This window comes from Antechinus flavipes, chromosome 2 (genome assembly GCF_016432865.1).
Source record: "Antechinus flavipes isolate AdamAnt ecotype Samford, QLD, Australia chromosome 2, AdamAnt_v2, whole genome shotgun sequence".
Classification (NCBI taxonomy): Eukaryota; Metazoa; Chordata; class Mammalia; order Dasyuromorphia; family Dasyuridae; genus Antechinus; species Antechinus flavipes.
Window position 1 is genome coordinate 501,359,587 of NC_067399.1, and position 22,345 is coordinate 501,381,931.

Below are 22,345 nucleotides of genomic sequence, written 5' to 3' on the forward strand. Positions count from 1 at the left end.
GCTATATCTTTCATTTTTAAAATAATAGCCTTTCATTTTTCCAGATACATGCAAAGATAGTTTTCAACTTTGCAAAATCTTTTGTTCCAAATTTTTCTCCCTTTCTCCCCTAAGACAGCAAGCAATCCACTATAAGTTAAACATGTGCAATTCTTCTAAATATATTTCTATATTCGTTATGTCGTGCAAGAAAAACTAGATCAAAAGAGAAAAAAACACACAAGAAAGAGGGAAAAAACCCAAGCAAACAGGTGAAAATACTATGCTGTGATCCACATTCAGTCTCCATAGTTCTCTTTCATGCAGATGACTCTTTCTATCACAAGTCTATTGGAATTACCTTGAATCAATTCTTTGTTGAAAAGAGCCAAGTCCATCACAGTTGTATATCTTTCATTTTTACTTTTTTGTCTTTTTTTTTTTATCATGCTTACTCTCTTTCTGTGACTAAAATTGATCTTTAAAAAAAAATTTCCTTTTATGTCAATCTTTTTTCTGTGGTTGTCCTTGGATCTAAAGAATAAAGTGAAATTGTACTTACATGATAATTATTTTTGTGGTACAGAACTTTTCATAGATTCTTCTATTTGTCAGCATGACTCAATCCATGCTTCAACAGATGTTTATGTAGTAGTAGATATGTGTGAGAAATTTTTATAGGTGTCTTAGGGGATATAAATATAAGATTAAGATTTGAGCAAGACTAGAGATAAAGGCATATGTAACAATAGAGTAATACGTAACATAATACAATGCCAGTGTGCTTAAGACAAGTATAAATTAAGTGCTATGAGAGTTCAAGAAAAGAAAGGAATCATTTTTTGAGATTATCCCATTTTATATTCGTAATGATGGTAGAGGGCTATACAGTAGGAAAAGAGAAGATATCATTTACTACCTAATAGTCAGTGACACACTGCCAGAAAGGGTCATCAAAATAGAATGTTGCAAACCTGTGCAATTGTTTGTCTTAATTGTCTTAATTAATCTGCTGTTTTTACATTCTAGATAAATCTAGTGGTGTGCCTTTGAGATTGGTCTGTTCTTATTTGCATCCTTTAATGAACTCACAAATAGACTCTAAAGTAGGAAATTGACCCAAATATCTAGGAAGGTAAATATTCTAGGCTGTATCTTCAGTTTAATTATATGACAGATTCTTGTCTCTAGCATTTGTTTCCACATTGCTGACCATTGTAGTCACACTGTAGACTATTCTCAGCAATTCAGGTGATTTTAACAATTCACTGTGGAAACCAACTCCATTGACAATAGTGGTTCAATTTTTGTAGTTCCCTTAGGTTTCATTGTATTCTAATAAATTAATCTGATGTTTGTAGCCTTTTGCAGCTCCTTATAAGACAATGAGCTGCTTCCTAAATTTTTTCCTCTTTTTTTTTATAGGAATGATGTTTTTAAGATTCACTGGTTGATGGCAGCTCTCCCCTTCACAAAGTCTTTGTCCTTGGTGTTCCACGCAGTATGTATAACATTTTTTTTTTATGAATCATTTTTCACTGGTGTCCTTTTTTGCAAATGAATAGAAAGCGTGAGTGAGTAAATTATTCTGAAGGTAGGGGAGTTAAGTGGGCAGCAAATATTAACAGATGTCTTTTTAATGAAGATCTTCATAATTCTAATGCCCATTGCTTCTCCAGATAATAAAAATCTCCTTGCATACTTATAGCATAGAGTCTCTCCTAAATGTCTCCCAAAACATTGATTCTTGCCATTTCCAGGTTTGAGAGTGCCATCTGCTGAATTATTTTCACCATATACTGTATTTCCTGCATTTTCTCTGTTCTGGCATACAGTTATTAAGACAGGGCCATTTAGTTTGTGTTTTAATATGCATGCTGCTGTTTATATATAAATGAATATTTTAAAAGTTGAGCCATCAAAATTAAGCCAATGCTTTGTGCATATAGGATGTTTGCAAATCAAAAGTAGACTTTTAGTTGAATTTTTAATGACTCAACCCCGAAATAACGTTGGAAAAAAAAATTGTTGATTAATCCACAAATAATCCTTAAGTGCCTTCAAATTGCCAGAGACCAGCGTAATATCTGCATTATTTCAAAGTTCAAGACTACTACTTCGTAGATACATTTTGTGATGGGAATTATAACTTATCTCTATTTAAGACCTCAGAGGAAATGGTAGCTGTTTTGATATATTAGTTATCTTTTTTGGACCTATATAAGAAAGTTCTTTTTCTAATGATCTGGATAGTATATTATAAGGCATGTGACTTTCAGGTTGTAGAAATGAATTTTTTTCCCCAAAAGTAATTCATGCCATAGCTTGTGTGATTCTGTATTGTTTTTTTTTTTTTTAACTTCAGTAATATTTTATTTTCCCAAATACATGTAAAGATAATTGTCAACATTCATTTTTGTTAGACTTTTTGTTTCATATTTTTCTCCCTCTCTCCCTTGCCACCTCCCATCCGCAAGACAGCAAGAAATCTGATATAGATTAAATATGTGCAATTCTTTTAGACTATTTCCATATTTATCATTTGGACAAGAAAAATCAGACCAAAAAAAACAAACAAAAAGGGATTTTTTTCATAGTATTTTCAAATCAAAATACTATGCTTGGATCCATATTTAGTCTCTAGAGTTCTCTGGATGCAGATGGCTTTTTCTATCTCAAATCTCAAGGAGATTTTGAGCTCCAAATTTTTTCCCTCCCTTCCTCTTTCCCTTCCCTTGACTTAATCTTTTTTTTTTTTTAAATAGCTTTTTATTTACAAGATATATACATGGGATATTGTAATGACCGCGTATTTAAAATCAGCCCGAGTCAGACAAAATTGGAATTGTCTTGATGATTCAGTTTTATTAGGAAAGATAAGCTTGGAAACAAATGTTAGTCACTTTCCAAGAGTGCAAATCTAGATCTAGGCCAGTTGATTCATAGGATGTGTTTACATTTCCTTAGTGAGGGCTTGTGAGGAAGTTTACTCAGGGATAGTCTCTGAAGATCTTTAATATAAGTAATTCACGTTTATCTGCCTGGAGGACTAGATGGTCATTTTTGATCCCTTCAACTTTTGTAAGTCTTTGGTTATGTGAAATTATACTCTTGTAAAGTATCTATGAAATTAGCCTGACATTTACCAGTGTAATCACATGCGAATGCAACTGGTGAAGTGGCATTGAATTGAGAAGGTACAATAGTATATTATAGTAGTTAAACTATCTGCAGATTAGTTTAAGTGAAATTGTGTGTATGATAGAATGGGATTCTACATGATAACTTGTCTTGGGTAGAAATGTTTTGAAATGACTGTGTGCTTTGTGATTTCAGATTGATTACCATTACATCTCCTCTCAGGGATTTCCAATAGAAGGTTGGGCTGTTGTTTACTATATCACTCACCTGTAAGTATCCAAGGTAGTCCATTAAATACTGCTGCTATGAAATGCTATGTAAGATTCTGCCATAAATGTGATTAGCCATTCATATAGCAATTATGTTTGCCCTCTGCCTTAATGAATAAAAGCTGTCAGTATATTCAGCAAATAATTACACAGGCTTAGGAACTCACAGAACAGGTGGTAAGCTCATGGAAAAGTGCCAGAGTCTGGGGCTGTTATTTTTGGGCTACTGGATAAAATGAGAAAATGTATAACAATAAGGAAGCTAAAATATCAGGCCTAGAATAAGACTGGTTCTTCACCTTTGAAAATTCACCACTACATAGATATTTCTCTTTCTGTTAAAAAAAAAATGTGAAGTAATAAGATACACTTTAAAATATCATTGAACATAGTAAAACCTGTTAGTTTGTTTAAAGTCTTTAAAATTTCTTTTTCAGATTGAAAGGTGCACTATTATTCATCACTATTGCACTCATTGGTACTGGCTGGGCTTTCATCAAACACATCCTTTCTGATAAAGATAAAAAGATCTTTATGATTGTCATCCCATTACAGGTGAGGCAATTCTATTCTTTGGCACTGATATCCTTTGAGGTATTGGTTTACTAACTTCTAACTTAGAGGTACAAATTTCTGAACTTTTGATCTGGGTAAAAAAGTACTTTTTTTTCACTGACTTAGACTTTTTTTTCCTACTTAATAGGATTTTACTTTTTTCTTATTGTATTTAAGAAGTTTTCAAAAAATAAAATAAAATAAATTTCTAACATTGATTTTTTTGAGATTTTGAGCTCCAAATTTTTTCCCTCCCTTCCTCTTTCCCTTCCCTTGACTTAATCTTTTTTTTTTTTTTTTTAAATAGCTTTTTATTTACAAGATATATACATGGGATATTGTAATGACCGCGTATTTAAAATCAGCCCGAGTCAGGAATTCAGGTTAAGGGAAAAATCTTCAATCTTTATTGAAGTGAAGAGATGAATAAGGATTGTGAAAGCAATATGGGCAAGAAAGATTGCGATAGCAATATGGGCAGCTGCGACAGGAAGCCAGCTGACAGAGAGAGATCTGAGCTGAGCAAACCGTCGCAGTGGCAATGCAAAAAATCTCTCCTTCCCCTTCCTTTTCCACTCCCCTGCCTCCACCCAACAAAATTGTCATTTCCTATACAAACACATCAGGACTTGCACAAAGAGTGGATGGGGGCCATTCTTTCTCCAAGCTTATATATTAATAGAGTGTGGTCCAATTACTATTTAGCCTCATGTGCTTGGGACCTCATTACATCAACTCAAGCCTCAGCCCATTACAGGATATATACAAAGACTTAGTATTTAAGCCAGCTTCTAATACTGTTTCTAAAACTGGCTGAGTCTAAACATACATGTGTATAGAAAATGTATGCACAGTATAATATTCTAGAAAGAATATTTGGCATATTGATAATCTACAAGCATAGAAAACTTTGATTTTTTTCTTGCTGAGAATGTTACTTGCAATACAAAGTAAAATTATGTTTTTAACAGATAATGAAGTTTGGTTTTCCATTTCTTATTTTATAACAAAACAGTAGAAACATAAGTTTAAATGACTTTTAAAATGGGGGAAGGGATTTTTGAAAGAACAAGGTGGTAGGAAAGAAATTGGGAGTTGGGGGGGGAAAACTACATTTCAAATAATTTGTATTTGTGGGAAATGAAACAAATTTTTACTTCAGTCATTGAAGTAATTCATCTCTAATCCATTTAAAAAGAGGAACTACACTTAAGATTTTTGAAATATCATGGTGTACTTACATTTATAATTTGGGGATATCAGTGGAATGTCAAGGAAGATATTCTGGAACTTTGGGTTTTTCATGGTACTAAACATATAACCACTGTAGCTTGGGTAATCTGGATTATTTAAACTGTAAATTTCTTCAGAGCATAAGCCATTTGATCTTTTGCAGCTATCATAAATCTCCTAATTGAAATATTATTCTTAAGAAGTGAAACTTGATGGTAAACTAAAACATCAAGTTATAAACTCAAAAATAAAATGCTTAGACAAAAATTAATCAAAAGAAAAGAGCTGATTTGTTTTGAGAGAACTGTACTAGTATCATCTTTAAGCTTTTCTTTTGACAATCTTTCCATCTTTTTGCTCTTATGGAAATCTGATTCACTTCAGAAAACAGTGCATCTGTGGGCTATCCTTTTTAGTGCCGGTTGTTCCCTTCTCTCATGTTCCCTAACACATTGGGCCAGGAAAAATAGTTGGTATGTTCCTTGTTCCCACTCTGTTACTTCTGTATCATCCTTCTGACAGTAACATTCAGCAGTAACTCCTTTGAGGTTCACTGTTTTTCACTGTATTCATCTACCATCTAGTGTAGATCCTTCTTTCCATAATCATATGGACTCCAGATCATTCTCTTTCCTTTCTCAAGAAGTCCCATTAACTAGTTTTAGTTTTTCTTTTCATCCTAAGTGCCACCTTCATACTTGGGAACTTTAACGTACACGTTTATGCCCTCTCAAATAAATACTAAGACCTCTCAGTTCATAAGAGTCCTCCATCACCATACTTTGCAGCTTCATTTGATCCTCTCCCACACAGATCCCAGTTCGCTTTTAGAGTTTATCATGATACATTATTGATGCCATGATTTTGAACCAAGAATTCTTCTCTTGCTTGGCTTCATTGTTCCTAAGCCTACTCACCCTGGTATAGTTTCCAGTCTCCCCATTCCATTCCATTCTCTTTCCCTGTTTGGCCTCATTTCCTTCTTTTCACAGTCTGGACTGAACTTGTAGTTGATCTATTCAATTATACATGTTTACTTTTGACTCCATTCTCTTCTTGTCCTGCTGTCAGTCCTCACCCTGGATTATCCTCCCTCCTCCTCCTACCTCTTCTACCCTACCATCTGCCTTCTTCACTGTCAGTTCATTAGTTGACAGAAATTTAAATACCTAGTATGTGCTAGACACTATATTAGATATTAAGTGAAGCTAAAAATGAGAAAACTCTTACCCTCAAGAAATTTATATTCTATAGGGGGAGATATCATATATGTATACAAAATAAATATAAGATAAATAAAAGTACTTCCAAACTGTTGAATACTGTAGTTGGAAGTTATATATCTTGACTGAGTTTTCCCTTCCATCAAACAAAATGTTTATTTTTCCTTGATTGACATTCTGTCCCACTCCATCAGTAATTATTCCAAATCTTTTTTGCCTTTCTTCAAGCCTCCATTGCTTCTTCTATTTTCTGCCTCCTTATAGCAGTTTCCTAGGAATTTGTGCTAGATGGTTTTCTCCTTTTTCTATATATACAAGCTTTCTTTGAAATCTCTCCAAGTCTTATAAGTTCATTTATCTTTACACTGATGTTTCTCAGACTTGGATATTCAGCTTTAACCCAACTTGAACTCTAATCACATATTGTTATCTGTCTACTGCTTATCTCTTCCTGGATATTCCATAAGTATCTCAAATTTTACATATCTGAAAAAAAAGCTCATTATCTTTGTCCCCTTCTCCTGCTTCTCCTTCAAACTTCTCTGTTTTCATTGAGTGCATGACAGTCCTTTCTGTGAAGCTAGATTCACAACCTCAGAGTCATCCTTACTTTTTATTTCCTATATCTGTTCACTTGTTCACTCTACCTCTGTAACATTTCTCCATCTATCCTCCTCCATTTATAAAATTAACACATAGTATTTGAGGCCCTCATCACCTAGGCTATTGCAATAGCTTCATGTTGGATTTCTCTGATTCCATCCTCTACCAATCCAAGTTAATCTTCACACAGCTGCCAAAATAGTCTTTCTAAGGTACAGGTCAGACTGTTGTCACAACATTGCTCAACAACTTTCAGTGGCTTCCATTTGCCTCCAGGATAAAATTCTTTTATGATGTTACTTCCATCTACTTTTCCAGTCTATTCCATGCTATTCCATGAATTCAACATTTCAACCAAATTTGACTACTAGCCATTCTCACAAGTTTATAATATGCTTATCTCTTGCTTCCTTGCATTCCTATAAGCTCTTCCCCAGGAATGCAGTACACTGCTTCTTTCTCTTTGCTTCTCGGAAACTTTGTCTTCAAAGTTTACTTCATAAGTGCAAATTAAAGCAATTCTTGAGGTACCACTTCACACTTAACAGATTGGCTAAAATGACAAGAAAAGATAATGATAAAGTTGGAGTGGATGTGGAAAACTGGGACACCAATGCATTGTTGGTGGAACTGTGAACAGATCCTGCCATTCTGGAGACAATTTGGAGGTATGCCCAAAAGACTATAAAACTGTGCATACATACCCTTTGATCCAGCAGTGTCTCTCCTCAGTCTGTATTCCAAAGTAATCATAAAAGAAGGAAAAGAACTCATATGTGCAAAAGTATTCATAGCAGCTCTTTTTGCAGTGGCAAGGAACTGGAAATTGAGTAGATGCCTATCAATTGGGGAATGGCTAAATAAGTTATAATATATAAGTGTAGTGGAACATTACTGTTCTTTAAGATCAGAAAAACCTGTAAACACTGAACATGAACTGAGATTGAGTGAAGTGAGCAGAACCAGGAGAACTGTACACAGTAATAGCAAGATTATGAGATGATCGACTATGACAGACTTAACTTTTCTCAGCAATACAATGATCCAAGGCAATTCCAATAGACTTGGGATGGAAAATACCAGTCACACCCAGAGAGAGAATTATGGAGACTGTATGTGGATCAAAACTTAGTATTTTCATCTTTTTTTTGTTTGTTTGCTTTTTCTTTCTCATGGTTTTTTTCCTTTCTGGTCTGATTTTTCTTGCGCATCATGACAAATATGGAAATATGTTTAAAAGAAAACATGTACATGTTTAACTTATATCAAATTGCTTGCTATCTTGAGAGGAGAAAGTAAGGGAAGGAGAAAAAATCTGGAACATAAAATCTTACAAAAATAAATGTTGACCACTATTTTTACATATATATGGAAAAATAAAATTATATTAAGGAATAGAAAGGGGGAAAAAAGCTTACTTTATACACCGTCCTCTCCTGGAAATTTTCTTGATTCTTCTCCCTTAACTCCTGACTCTATAAGCTCTTTGAGGTCAGAGTCTTTTTCATTTTGTCTTTGTATCCCTACCACCTAACACAGTCCCTTAAAATGAATTAAAACTAACTTTTTCCTGTGAAGGAAGAAATAGGAGATTTGGAGCTTATAATTTTCATTTTTTCCATCTTGTCACAACATTGCAATTTCCACAATATCAAATCTCGAAGAGCTTCATTATCTAACGTTCTGAGACCCATGGAAGGATCATTTTGAACTTGTATGGTATAGGGGATGTGGCTATGGGCCATAAAGTGCCAACTGCCCACCTGCTGAGAAGCTTAACCTAAGCTGACACCCAATTTGCGTAAAGCACAAGAATTAGATGGGTTGTTGAAAGTGTAGGTGGATGGATAGTTCTTCTGTTTGGCTACTGTTCTTGGGTCTTCTCTTTCATGTGCCTCTTCAGAATTCAGTGACTGATAATGTTCTGCAGGTTCTGGCAAATGTGGCTTACATTATCATAGAATCAACCGAGGAGGGAACAACCGAGTATGGCTTATGGAAAGATGCTTTGTTCTTGGTGGACCTGCTATGCTGTGGAGCGATACTCTTCCCAGTGGTGTGGTGAGTAATCCAGAAGTGCCCCATCTGCAGAAATCAGAGTCTCTGAAAGTCTATGTTCTTCTGGATAGTAACAGCTATCATTGAGAGAAGTATGAAAATGTAGCCTCATTAATGATAATGTATATATTTCCTAGATAAAAGAGCTCCAATAGATAGCATTTTTCTTGCCAAGAAAAAGATAAGCGAAATAGATAAAATAAAACTAAAGACAGATTTCAGTATGGAAACCAAATCTAAAGATTTTAGATTTGTTTCTTTTAATTAGCTTTGATTTAAAGACTATGTCCAAAAGTAGTAGTAAATATGATGATTCATGTAGTTAAAGAAATGATTCTTAGGGGAATCCTGCCTGAGATTCAAATAGTCAGCGAGTATTTATTAAGTACCTGATAAATGCCAATTTCTGTGCTTGGTCCTGGGGATACAAAGATAAAAGATAAGATTATCCCTTCTTTCAAGGAGTTTATGTTCTACCAAGGGACACAGCATGGCACATATCCAAACGCACAAAATACAAAGTGGTTAGGGAGCAAGGGAACTAGTGGTTTGGAGATCAGGAAAGGAAGACTTCATAGAAGCTGTTTTGATTATTTCTAGAAGGAAGGGAGTCATTCTCTGAGACAGAGGTGAGGACTAAGTGCATTCCAGCACCAATGATGGCCAAACACATATGGAAGATGGTGTGTTGTCTGTGAGGAGCAGAGAAACCAATTTAGTTGGACCCCATAAAGTACAGGAAAGTGTAAAGAGGGCAGAAAAATAAATTGTGTTTAGTTGTAAAAGGCTTTCAAAGCCAAAAACAGGAATTCCTATTTCATATTGAAGGTAGTTGTGAATCACTGCAGTTTATTGAATGGAGAGTAACTGTAGAGCATGGATCAGAGTGGGAAAAGACTTGAAATAAGAGGATCAATCGGAAGCTATTGGTAATAAAACAGGTGAGAGGACATGAAAGCTCTAGTTTAGGTAGTGTTTACATGAATAGAAAAAAGAGGTTAGGTGTAAAAAATGTTGTAGAGGTAGAAATGGCATGATTTGCAAATGAAATGTTTATGTAGGATTGGAGAGAATGAGGAGTTGAGGATAATGCTGAGGATAATGCTGGGTATTGGTAATATCCTTTTAGACTTATATAGGGAAGGAATATAGATATAAATATAGAGATAGAGAAAAATATATATTAGGAAAAGTTTGACAAAAAGAATAAATGAGTTTTGTTTTGGATATTTTGAATTTGAAATGTCTTTGGAATGTTTCTAGTATCCAAAAAATAGTAGGAACTGGACGTGTTTGATTCCTGAACTGAACATGAGACTGGGACTGGTTATATAGATCTGGGAGTCATCTGCGTAGAGGTCACTAAGTATAGTACAAGAAGAGGCTCAAAACAGAACCTTGTATTATATGCTCACTTGGGGGACCTGATGGATGGTGGAGAAAACAGTTTAATTCATTTGATTATTTAGTTCATGGTATTAATAAAGCAGGTATGATATTTATATGATGAATTTAATACCTAAATGGATTAGTTAAATTTGTTATGTTTCATGGACCTGGGCTACAACCTAATCCTCAGCAATCTGCCTTCTGAAAGATAGCTGTTAATTTCAAGAATGAAATGTGAAAGAATATATCAATTAGTACAAGTTGTTTTTTTAAGCTTTGAAGAAGTTTTTTGCAATTTGCACTTATCATTGTTATTTTAACACACACATTAGCTTTGAGTACTGATTCCAGGCCCTTATAGTCGCAGAGAGATTTGTTTATTTATTTACCTACCTGACTTCATTGTACTGCCAGAAATCTTCCAAGTGACCCTTCAAGTGAGAAGTTCTCAGGAAGGATCCATGGAGTTAGAGAAATAAATTTCTTACTGTTAGATTAAAATTTTTTTTCTTTCTTTTAAATAAATGCCCTGGAAATAATTTTGTTTGTTTGTTTTAGTTTGTTTTAATTTTTGAGGTTGGTTTTTTTGGTGGAATTTTTTTGGGGGGGATCAGACTTAAGATTTCACAGATGTGGAGAACTCCCAGTGAGGAAATTTCTTTTACTTATGTATATGTGTAACTCTTCAGCTACTTCTACTTCCAGAGAGTTGCTAAAGGGCATTGAGAGTTTCATTGACTCACTCAGGTCACACAGCCAGGATGTAGTAGAAGTGGGTCTTGAATCCAGGCCTTCCTAGTTGCTTCACATCTACTACACTAGAGATATTAAACTTTTAGAAGCAAAGCTCCATTATTGTCAGAATCAGATTAAAATATAATTGTGAAATTTTAAAAAATAAATAAAACTACAATATGACACAGACAATGCTAATTTATGCTTTTCTAAGTCAATATAATATACAGCCCATATGAATCCATTTCTATTTTAGTTTGACACCATTGCATTATGATATATTCTCAAAAATGTTATAAAATTAGAGAAGAGAAGACCCAAAAGGGGGAATCACTAAATGCTAAAGAATTGGTGTTATCATAAAACCATTTACTCTGTACTGTTCTTTGTATAAGTGAAGGACACTAGCTATGTAGAGACTGATCCAAGGATTGATCTAATTAGAAATAGCATCCTATTGGCATACTTAATTTAAAATTTTATTATGAAAATTAGCTGCAGGCAAGTAGAGAAGGTAAATCAGATAACTACTAAAGTATTCTTAAGAAATGAGTTAAAATCTTAATTTAATGAAATTCTGACTGAAAAGATTAAGACATTAATTTAGTTAGTAAATTATCAGGCTTTTGTTTAGGCATCTTCTGTCACTATTTAATATGTCCAGTTTGGATATGAACTATGATGACTTATTCTCCCCACTGGTAAATATTATTTTATTTTATTTCAAAGTCTCTGATTTTTATCATGGTATCTGATTTTTTTGGTCAAATCCTGGCTCTTGGCAGAATTTTTCCTTCATCTTCACCTTTAAGCAGGGACTTTCCTAGCTAACCAGTAGAGGGCATCTCCATGTCATGCAAGTCTAAAGCACTTGGTAAAATGTTGCTATGAATTTAAAGTTTCTCATCTTTAAAATGATGGAATTAGACTAAAATATTTTTATTTCTATCAATAAAAATTCATAATTTTTATACTCCTAAGATATAATTAGGACATAAGTAGACATAACTACAATATATTTTTTATAGAAATCAAGGAATGCTTCAATGCTTAGAGAAATTTTCCTTGGTTCATGCCAATCTAATAAATATGACGATATTAACTAAAAAAAGATATAGTTTTAGTGACATACCAATCAATTATTGATTGGTTATTTTATGGAATTTGGTAAAATAATAATAATAACTTATTAGGAAGAATATTAGGAAGGAAAATAATGACTTTTTAAAGAATAAAAAGGGCTTAGGATTACTAGGTTTCAAATTACATATTAGTAATCATGAAAACTATTTGGTATTGGTTTTTAAAATAAGAAAAATAAGTCAGGGAAAGAAGCTAGATAAGAAAGACTCGAGTCAAACAACCCAGTAGCCCAATTATTAAACTTAAAAACACAAGCTATCATGGAGAAGAGTCCCCATTTAACATGAACTGCTGGGAAAGGACGCATTTGGCAGAAAGCATTTTGGTAGACTAGCATTTGTACCTACATAATCTTCTGATAGTTGATCTAAAGATAAAAGGTTGTATCATTTAAAAATTAACAGAGAATGATAGGAAGTGCTTTTTCAGATTATGGCTAGGGGAAGAATTCATAACCAAATTCATAATTCAAAGCCTTCTACCTGAAGCCTTTTCTTACTGTCCCCCATCCTCCAGCTAATACTGTCCTTTCCAATCCCAAATTTGCATTGTGTCTGTATTTGCACATGTATGTGCATGCACACACACGTGCACACACATACACACACACACACATACACACAAGAATTGTATTTTGTCTTGGTTTCTCCAGCATCTAGTAAGGTGCCTGGCACATAATAAGCACTTAATAAATGATTATGGATTTATTGACTACTTGACATAATAGGTAGGGGGGTTTTTTTGGTTGTTTTTAAATAATTGCTTTTTATTTTCAAAATATGTGCAAAGATAGTTTTCAGCATTTATCATTGTAAAACCTTGTATTCCAAATTTTTCTCCTTCCCTTCCCCATAGATAGCGTGTAATCCAATATAGGTTAAACATGTGCAGTTCTTCTATACATATTTCCACATTTATCATGCTGCACAAGAAAAAGCAGACCAAAAAGAAAAAAAAATGAGAGGAAAAAAAAAGCAAGCAAACAACAACAACAAAAAGGTGAAAATACTGTGTTGTGATCCATATTCAGTTCCCATTGTCCTCTCTTTGGATGCAGATGGCTCTCTTCATCTCAAGTCTATTGGAATTGGCCTGATTCACTTCATTGTTGAAAAGAGCCAAATCTATCATAGTTGATCATCACATAATCTCATTGTTTCTATGTACAATGTTCTCTTGATTCTACTCACTTCACTTAGCATCACTTCATGTAAATCTCTTTGAAATCATTCTGCTGATTGTTTCTTATAGTACAATAATATTCTATAACATTCATGTACTATAACTTATTCAGCCATTCCCCAACTGATAGGCATCTACTCAGTTTCCAATTCCTTAATAGGTAGCAAGGAGGGGGAGGGAATCTTTACATGAATTTGAAAAAAGTCTGATATCCAAGACATACAGGGAGTTGATATAAAAATATGAGCCAATCCTCAGTAGGTAATTAAAAGATGTGAATAGTTTTCAGAAGAAAAAATGCAAATTATCAAAAACCATATGGTAAAAAGTCTATTAAGAGAAATGCAAAGTAAAGCATGCTATTACATAAATTGATAAAAGTAGAATATAGTATTAAAGGGTTATGGAAAAAAAAGACACATTTTATGTACTGTTGGTACTGTGAATTGATTCGGTTTTGAAAAATTATTTGGAACTTTATGAGAAAAGTACTATTTATATTCTTTGACATTAAAAGGCATATTAAAAGCAATGATTGAACTTGATTCCAGGACTTAGGAGGTGAAATAATAGTTTGTCTTCTTGGTAGAGATGATTGTTATATCAGATGACTTTTGTGTAAAAAAGAGAAAAGTATAAATAAAACTTTTGAAAAATCATAACTGGGTTTAGCAAACTATAATCTGCAGCCTATTTTTGAAGGAAGAATTTTTTTTCTTTTGTAAGTTAAATTAGGCAGCCATTGGATTTGGCTCTTAGGCTATATTTTGCTGGCCCTTGAATTAGAAGAATGATGTAGAAAGATGAAGCTTACCCAGATTTTTAGAGAAGTTTTTCATACCATGGAGTTGTGTGACCTCAACAACAGTTTATTTCAGTGGATTCAGATCTGAGTTTAATGGCTAAAGGCAAAAAATAGTCTTTAATGATTAGACTTCTCTTTGAAAGAGTTCTTTTCTCTGGTACCCCGTAATCTCACTGTGGACTTGGTGCCATTTAACATTTTCATAGTGACCACTTTTTCAGTGGACAAAAAAATTGAAGAGATAAATAACACATTTGAGGGATTGTTAAGGTCTAAAAAGATCTTGACTTTTTAGATCATTGTATCAAATCTAACAAGGTAAAATGTAATAATATTAAATAGTCAGCCTTAGGTTAAAAAAATATGTTTCACAAATATAAGAGAAGCCTGGCTACACAACAGTTCATCTGAAAGTTACTTAAGGTTTTTGCATGCATTATCAGTATAAGTAAACAGTTACTTATACTGAGTAAACAGTGTAATATGGTATATAGCCAAAAAAGATGAATGCAATCTAGGTTCTGTTTATACAAACTCCAGAACAAGAGAAGTACTATCACTTTTCAAATTTGTCTTCCCTCGGCAGATTGTTTTCTGCAGTGTTAATTTTCAGATGCCTCATTAGCAATCACATTTCTCAGTTAAAGTGTATACAAAAGTATAAACAAAAGTTGTCATGTTAAGGGATTTCAGAATCATGTTTTGTGAGGACTGGTTAAAGAAAGTAGAAAGATTTGTCATAGAGAAGGAAATATTTTAAGAGGGGAACCTGATAGTTGTGATTAATGTGAAAAACTATTGAACACTATGTAATTGCAATGATCATTCTTGGCCTTTGAGAGGAGATAAGAAACTTTTCCTCAGAAAATTGGGACACTTGGGTACAGTGTTGGCTTTTAACTTCACTCTTTTTCTTTATTCCCTGCACAGGGAAGGGAAGTTGTGGTTGGAGCTTGGCTGTCATCTGGGATAGTCTTGACATATTTGGAAGTCTGAAATAGAAAAAGGCTTGGGGATGTACTTTTGAGCTATTAAATAATGTATTCCTATTCCAGCTTATTCTTTGCTGTAGTGACTATGGCTGTAGCATTTTACATCCTTTTAATTTTGGAGTCTTGTCCTTTTTAATCCTGTAATAGTAAAATTGTTTCAACTGTGCTTTTTGCCTTACATATGTTTATTGCATTTAAAATGCTGAACTTGCTAGAAACTTGGCATATAATATAGATATATCTAGAAATGGTGGCTGTATAAACAAAATACATCAATAAAACCTTTTTTTTAAAAGAAGAAATAAAAGATTGCACTGTATCCAGAGACAGCTAGGTGGTTTAACTAGATAGAGCCCTAGGCCTATCAGGCTTAGTCAGTAGAACCTAAGTTGAAAGCTGACCTCAGACACAGCCTAACTGTGTGACCCTGGGCAAGTCACTAACACACACACACACACATACACACACACACACACACACACACACACACACACACACACACACACACAATTCCCCATAGTTTAAAAAAAAATACAACTAAAAAAAACAATATCTGAAGGGAGATTTGATTTGTTCTGCTTGTCTCCTGGGGACAGAATTAGGAGCTAAGGACAAAAGTTGCAAAGAGGCTTGGTATAAAGGAAAACTTGCATAGAGCACTCTAAAAGTGGATTGATTTGCTTCCAGAGCAAATAGGTTTGCTCTTATTAGAAGATTCAGACAAAGGATGAACAACCACTTGCCATACGTGTAGTAGAGGAAATTTGTTGTCACATGGGACTTAATATTAGATGGTCCCAGAGATCCTTTCCAGTTCTGGAATTCTGATTTCAAATCTAGTCTTTAGAGACCAATTGATCTATCCTCACTTTATTTTAAAGAATATGTATTTGAGGTTCAGAAATATTAAAGAAAATTTCCCAAGTTATAATTAGTGGCAGAACCTGAAAAAAGAAATGTAAATTCATGAGCTAACTTGTACTCATTGAATATTTGTTTTTAGGTCAATAAGACATTTACAAGAGGCCTCAGCAACAGATGGAAAAGGTACGTTCATTTATTTTTAAGGCCACTTTTCTGATATTTGAGACTACACTAATTTAATAGATTTGCAACTTTCCTATATTTTTGAGTGCCAGAGTAAGAAAAACTATTGGTTAACAAACTCATGTTCTTATTAAATGGCAATCAATGTAGATTGCTAAAATGAATGTTTTTGGTTTTCCAGCTGCCTGGCAAGCCAAGTTGGGTTAATGTTGTTTTGGAAAGAAGCTAGTATTTAAGAGTCCAGGGACTTAGCTGTATGTGGGGGCTGGGAAGATTATTGTTTAATAGAATGACTCATTTCATCTCCCCTCATGAGTGTGATTTTCACCTCACAAACTGAATTGAGAGCATAAAATCCTGTTCTTCGTTGGCTGAGGTAACACTTCCTTGTGAAAATGAGTGGCATCACTTCCAGCCTCTGGAGTTCAGATGGGTATGTGTAAAGCAATCCTTCCTGCTGTTTTGCTTCACAGTTGATTTAACAAGCTGCAGAAATAGATGTGTTCTTATTAATTTAAAATTGTGACTTGGATAACCAGGAAGGACCTTTAAAATTTGGTGATTTTAAACAAGAGAGCCATTAACCTCTACCTTTTTTTCCCCCCTCTAAATTTTTTGTAACCTGTTTTGGTTTGGGGTTTGTTTTTTTTAATTTGTTTTCCCAGTTACATACAAAAACAAATTTTAATTGTTTTTTAAAATTTTGCATTCCAAATTCTCTCTCATCTTCATTAGAAAGACAAGCAATTTGATAAAGGTTATATATGTTCAGGCATGCAAAACATATCTCCATATTAGTCATGTTATGAAAGAAAAACAAGAAAAATAAAGTTAAAAAAATATGCTTCAGTCTGCATTCAAAGTCCATCTTTCTCTGGAATTCTTTGTAATTGGTTTATTAGATAATTGTATTGCCGAATATTAGGGAAGCCATTCACAATTGATCATTATAAGATATTCCTATTACTATGTACACTATTCTCTAGTCTTTTCTGGTTTTTCTGAAAGCATCCTACACATCATTTCTTATAGCACAATAGTATTCCATCACAAACATATATAACAGTTCATATATGACAAATGTTTAGCCATTCCTCACGTGATTACCATCCCATTGGTTTCTAATTCTTTGCCAATTCAAAAATAGCTGCAAATAAATGTTTTTTATACATATAGGTCCTTTTTCTCTTTTTGAAAAAATCTTTTTGGGATACAGAATTAGTAGTGTTATTATGTCAAGAGGTATACACAGTTTTATAACCCTTTGGGCATAGTTTTTAATGCTTTCCAGAATAGTTGAATCAATTAACAACTCCACCAACAATGCTTTAATATTCCAATTTCCCACATTGTCTCCAACATTTGTCATTTTCCTTTTCTGACTTATTAGCCAATCTGATAGGTATGATCCGGTACTTCAGAGTTGTTTCATTTCTTTAATCAGTAGTGATTTAGAGCATTTTTTCATATGACTATAGATAGATTTGATTTCTTCTGAAAATTCCCTGTTAATGTTCTTTGACCATTTATCAGCGGAGTAATGACATACTCTTATGAATTTGACTCAGTTTTCTTCATATTTGAGAAATGAAGCCCTTATCAGATGATTACTATGTTATGTTATTTTTTATTATTATTATTATTAATAGCTTTTTATTTACAAGTTATATGTGTGGGTAATTTTACAGCATTGACAATTGCCAAACCTTTTGTTCCAATTTTTCCCTTCTTTCCCCCATCCCTCCCCCCGATGGCAGGTGACCAATACATGTTAAGTATGTTAAAGTATAAATTAAATACAATATAACATACGTGTCCTAAGAGTTATTTTGCTGTACAAAAAGAATCGGAGTTTGAGATAGTGTACTCTTAGCTGTGAAGGAAATCAAAAATGCAGGCAGACAAAAATATAGGGATTGGGAATTCTGTGTAATGGTTCATAGTCATCTCCCAGAGTTATTTCATTGGATGCAGCTGGTTCAATTCATTACTGCTCTATTGGAGCTGATTTGGTTCGTCTCATTGTTGAAGAGGGCCACGTCCATTAGAATTGATCGTCATATAGTATTGTTGTTGAAGTATATAATGATCTTCTGGTCCTGCTCATTTCACTCAGCATCAGTTCATCCTCCTGCTGGTCATTTCTTACAGAACAATAATATTCTATAATATTCATCTATGACAATTTATTCAGCCATTCTCCAAGTGATGAGCATCCACTCAGTTTCCAGTTTTTGGCCACTACAAAGAGACCTGCCACAAATATTCGTATATGCTATGTTATTTTTACTCTGTTTTTCCCTTTTTTTTTTATTTTTTTCAAACTCTCTTTGTCCCTCCCCTTTCACTTCTTTCCTTTTACTCTTGCCTTCCTTAAAAATGTTTTACTACTGACCACCACTTCCCCCAATTTCTTCTTCCTTCTATCAGTCCCACCCCTTTCCCTCTACTTATTCCCTCTTTAAGCTAAGTCTGATGAGAGTAAGGTTCAGGCATTGTCCACCCACTCTCCCCATCTTCCCTCCCATTATAAAATCTCTTTCATACTTCTTTTTCATGAGATAGTTTACCCCATTTTACTGCTTCCTTCTCTCTTCTCAGTGCAGTCCATTTTCTTACCCCTTAATTTTATTTAATTACATATCATTTCATCATAGTCAGCTTATACCCATGCCCTCTGTCTATGCAGAATCCTTCCAACTAGTCTAATAATGTTAAAGTTCTTGGGAGTTACAAGTTATCTTCCCATATAAGAATGTAAACAATTTAACTTTATTGAATACCATATGATTTCTCTTTCCTGTTTACTTTTTCAGTATTTGTGAATCACATTTTCTATTTATCTCTGAACTTTTTTTTTTTTTTTTTTATCTCTGAACTTTTCATCGGCATTGCTTGAAAGTCCTTTATTTCATTAAATATCACTTTTTCCCCCTGAAGAATTATACTGAATTATAATGTGTTGGTGACTCTTGGTTGTAATTCTGCTCCTTTGCTCTTTGGAATATCATATTACAAACCATTCAATCTTTTAATGTAAAAGCTGCTGAATCTTGACTGTGACTTCACAATATTTGAATTAATTTTTTCTGGCTGCTTGCAATATTTTCTCCTTGACCTGGGAGCCCTGGAATTTGGCTATAATATTCTTGGGAGTTTTCATTTTGAAATCTTTTTCAGGAGGTAATTGGTATAGTCTTTCTATTTCTATTTTACCCGCTTGTTCTAGGCTATCATGGTAGTTTTTACCTGATAATTTCATAGAAGATGATATTTATGCTCTTTTTTTTTTTTTTTTTTTTTTGTGATCATGGTTTTCAGGAAGTTGAGTAAATTTTAAATTCTTTCTCCTTAATCTATTATCCAAGTCAGGTTTTTTTTCCCTCCAGTAAAATATTTCACATTTTCTTCTATTTTCTGTTTCTTGATGTCATTAGCTTTTATTTATCTAGTTCTAATTTTTAAGGAACTAGTTTCTTTTTTCTTTTTTTAATTATTATTATAGCTTTTTATTTACAAGATATATGTATGGGTAATTTTTCAGCATTGACAATCATAAAATCTTTTGTTCCAATTTTTCCCCTCCTTCCCCCCATCCCCTCCTCCAGATGACAGGTTGACCAATACATGTTAAATATGAATTAGTTTCTTCAGTCAGTTTTTGTATCTCCTTTTCCATTTGACTAATTATACTTTTTAAGGAGTTCTTTTCTTTGGTAAATTTTTGTACTTCTTTTTCCATGTGATTATTTCTCATCAGTGCCTTTTTTACAATTTGACCTAGTCTTTTGGGGGGGAAGGAGGAGGAAGACAATCGTGGTTAAGTGACTTGCCCAGGATTACACAGCTAGTAAGGGTCTGAGATCAGATTTGAATTCAGGTTCACCTAGATTCCAGGGCTACCTAGCTGCCCCCAGTTTGTTTTTTAAATTGCTTTAGTTTGTGTATGTGTGTCTATGTCTATGTCTGTGTCTTTTTTCTTGATTTTCTTGCATCACTCTCATTTATTTTCCCAATTTTTCCTCTGCCTCTTTTATTTAATTTTAAAAAATCCTTTCTGGTTTTTCCAAGAATTTTTCTTGAGCCTGAAATCAATTCACATTTTTCTTTTAGTCTTTGAATGTAGCTATTTTGACTCTTGTAGTCTTTGTGTTTTGAGTTTCCCTGTAACCATAGTAACTTTATATAGACAGGTTCTTGAGGATTTTTTTTAGTTGTTTGCTCATTTTTCCATCCTATTTCTTGACTTTTAACTATGTCAAAGTTGTGCTCTGCTCCTAGGGTAGAGGGGACATTGTCTAAGTATCAGGTTTTTCATGCTCTGTTTTCAGAGATAGTTCTGGGAATCTATAACTTTTCAGTTTCTCCATTGTGGTATGAAGTGTTGATAGTTATGGTCATGTCCCTTCAGGCTTGTGCTCTGAATTGTGAGTGACCACAAATACTTTTTTCTGCCCTAGAATTGTCACCAGGATTCCTGTTCCTGCTAGTACCTCTCTTCACCTTGGGACAGTGACCTGAAACTCTATATGGGCAATGCAGCAGAATCCTGCTCCCTGCAAAAAATGTCTCTGATCAGTTCTCTGATCCCTTTCTATTTCTGAGCTGACTGCAGAAGCTATTGCTTCAAAGACTTGCTGCTGACTTGCTGGAGTATGGTCCATACTAGACTGTACTCCTTCTTACCTCAATGACATAAACCTTTCTATGATCTTCTTAATTATGTTGGGCTAGAAATTTGTTTCACCCTGTCCTTTTATTGATCCCACTAACCCAGAATTTGTCTCAGGATATTATTTTAAAGTTTTTGGAAGGAAATTTGGGAGATCTCAGATGAGTTTCTGTCTTTATTCAACCATCTTGGCTTGTACTCTATAACCTGTTTGATTTTTAAGAAAATTTGTTGCATATATTTCTACCTCCTTTTCCTCTTTAAAAGTATAATAAAGTTAAAGTACTGGGGAATGTTTCCATTGCTTCTAATCTAAAGTATGCATTGCAACCTTTATCTGGGACATAAACTATACATAAGAAATGTCATTCCTGACTCAAAACTCTGCAGCACATCAGCTTTTTAGGAAGTAAAGTTTAAATGCTGTAAACTAGCATTTAGTATAGTGTATCACACTGCAGCATGGTATAGTCTAAGAGAAAGCCCTAGTCTTGGAATTAGGATGAGCTGATGTCGAATCCAGCTTCAGACACTTGTCAGCTGGGTGACTCTGGGCAAGTCACCTCAGTTTCCTCATTTTTAAAATGAAGCAATGGACTCAGTGGCCTGCAAAATTTCCTACAGCTCTAACCCTATGATTCTGTGATCCCAGCTGCTTCATAGTATTCTCTTCTACATGTTCTATAATCTGGATGCTTAGACTGTCTTTTACCTGTTGTTTAAATTTTAATTCAGATGCCATCCCTCTAAAAAACTGATTCCCTTCAGATTTGGAACATCGTTTTACTTATGTCTTTCTTATGTACTTAATATATTAATGTATCTCTTATATTCTCTCATTAGAGGAATATATTCTGTGGAATACCACACTGTCTTACACATAATATTTGTTGATTTGATTTTTATTACTATAGGTATTAGGCTCATAAATTGGTCATTTTAACATCATAGCAGATTCTAGTCTTTTTTCAAAAATGTATATACCACCACAGTAGCCATAGGATTGCATATACATTGGTACTGCTTCTTAATGCATATTGGTCTCTCATTTAAGTTGCATTTTTGCTTATAAACACACATTATTATTATTATACATATTATTATTATTAACAACTATATCATATTGTTGATTTATTTAATCTTATTAACTTTCTCCTATGAACTGTATATATGTACACATATATACACGTTTCTCTCAAGTCAAATACTTTTAATTTTAAGTTTTAAAATAAAAGTTTTTATTGATCATTTATGTTTTCCAGTTTCCCTCTGTCTTCTCCCATCCAACAAGCCAGTCATTATAATGAAGAATTAAAAAG

The 22,345-nt window shown here is 33.7% G+C and overlaps 1 protein-coding gene across 3 annotated transcripts in view; it reads left to right on the forward strand.

Annotated features, from left to right (window-relative positions):
* Nucleotides 1-22,345, forward strand: part of GPR107 (G protein-coupled receptor 107) — a 99,863-nt gene that overhangs the window by 26,971 nt on the left and 50,547 nt on the right. For all 3 annotated transcript variants that reach the window (XM_051980195.1, XM_051980193.1, XM_051980194.1), the window contains exons 10-14: nucleotides 1,405-1,480; nucleotides 3,316-3,389; nucleotides 3,827-3,944; nucleotides 8,934-9,064; nucleotides 16,311-16,354. In XM_051980195.1, coding sequence (XP_051836155.1) covers nucleotides 1,405-1,480; nucleotides 3,316-3,389; nucleotides 3,827-3,944; nucleotides 8,934-9,064; nucleotides 16,311-16,354 — 443 coding nt within the window. The remainder of the gene's footprint in view (nucleotides 1-1,404; nucleotides 1,481-3,315; nucleotides 3,390-3,826; nucleotides 3,945-8,933; nucleotides 9,065-16,310; nucleotides 16,355-22,345) is intronic.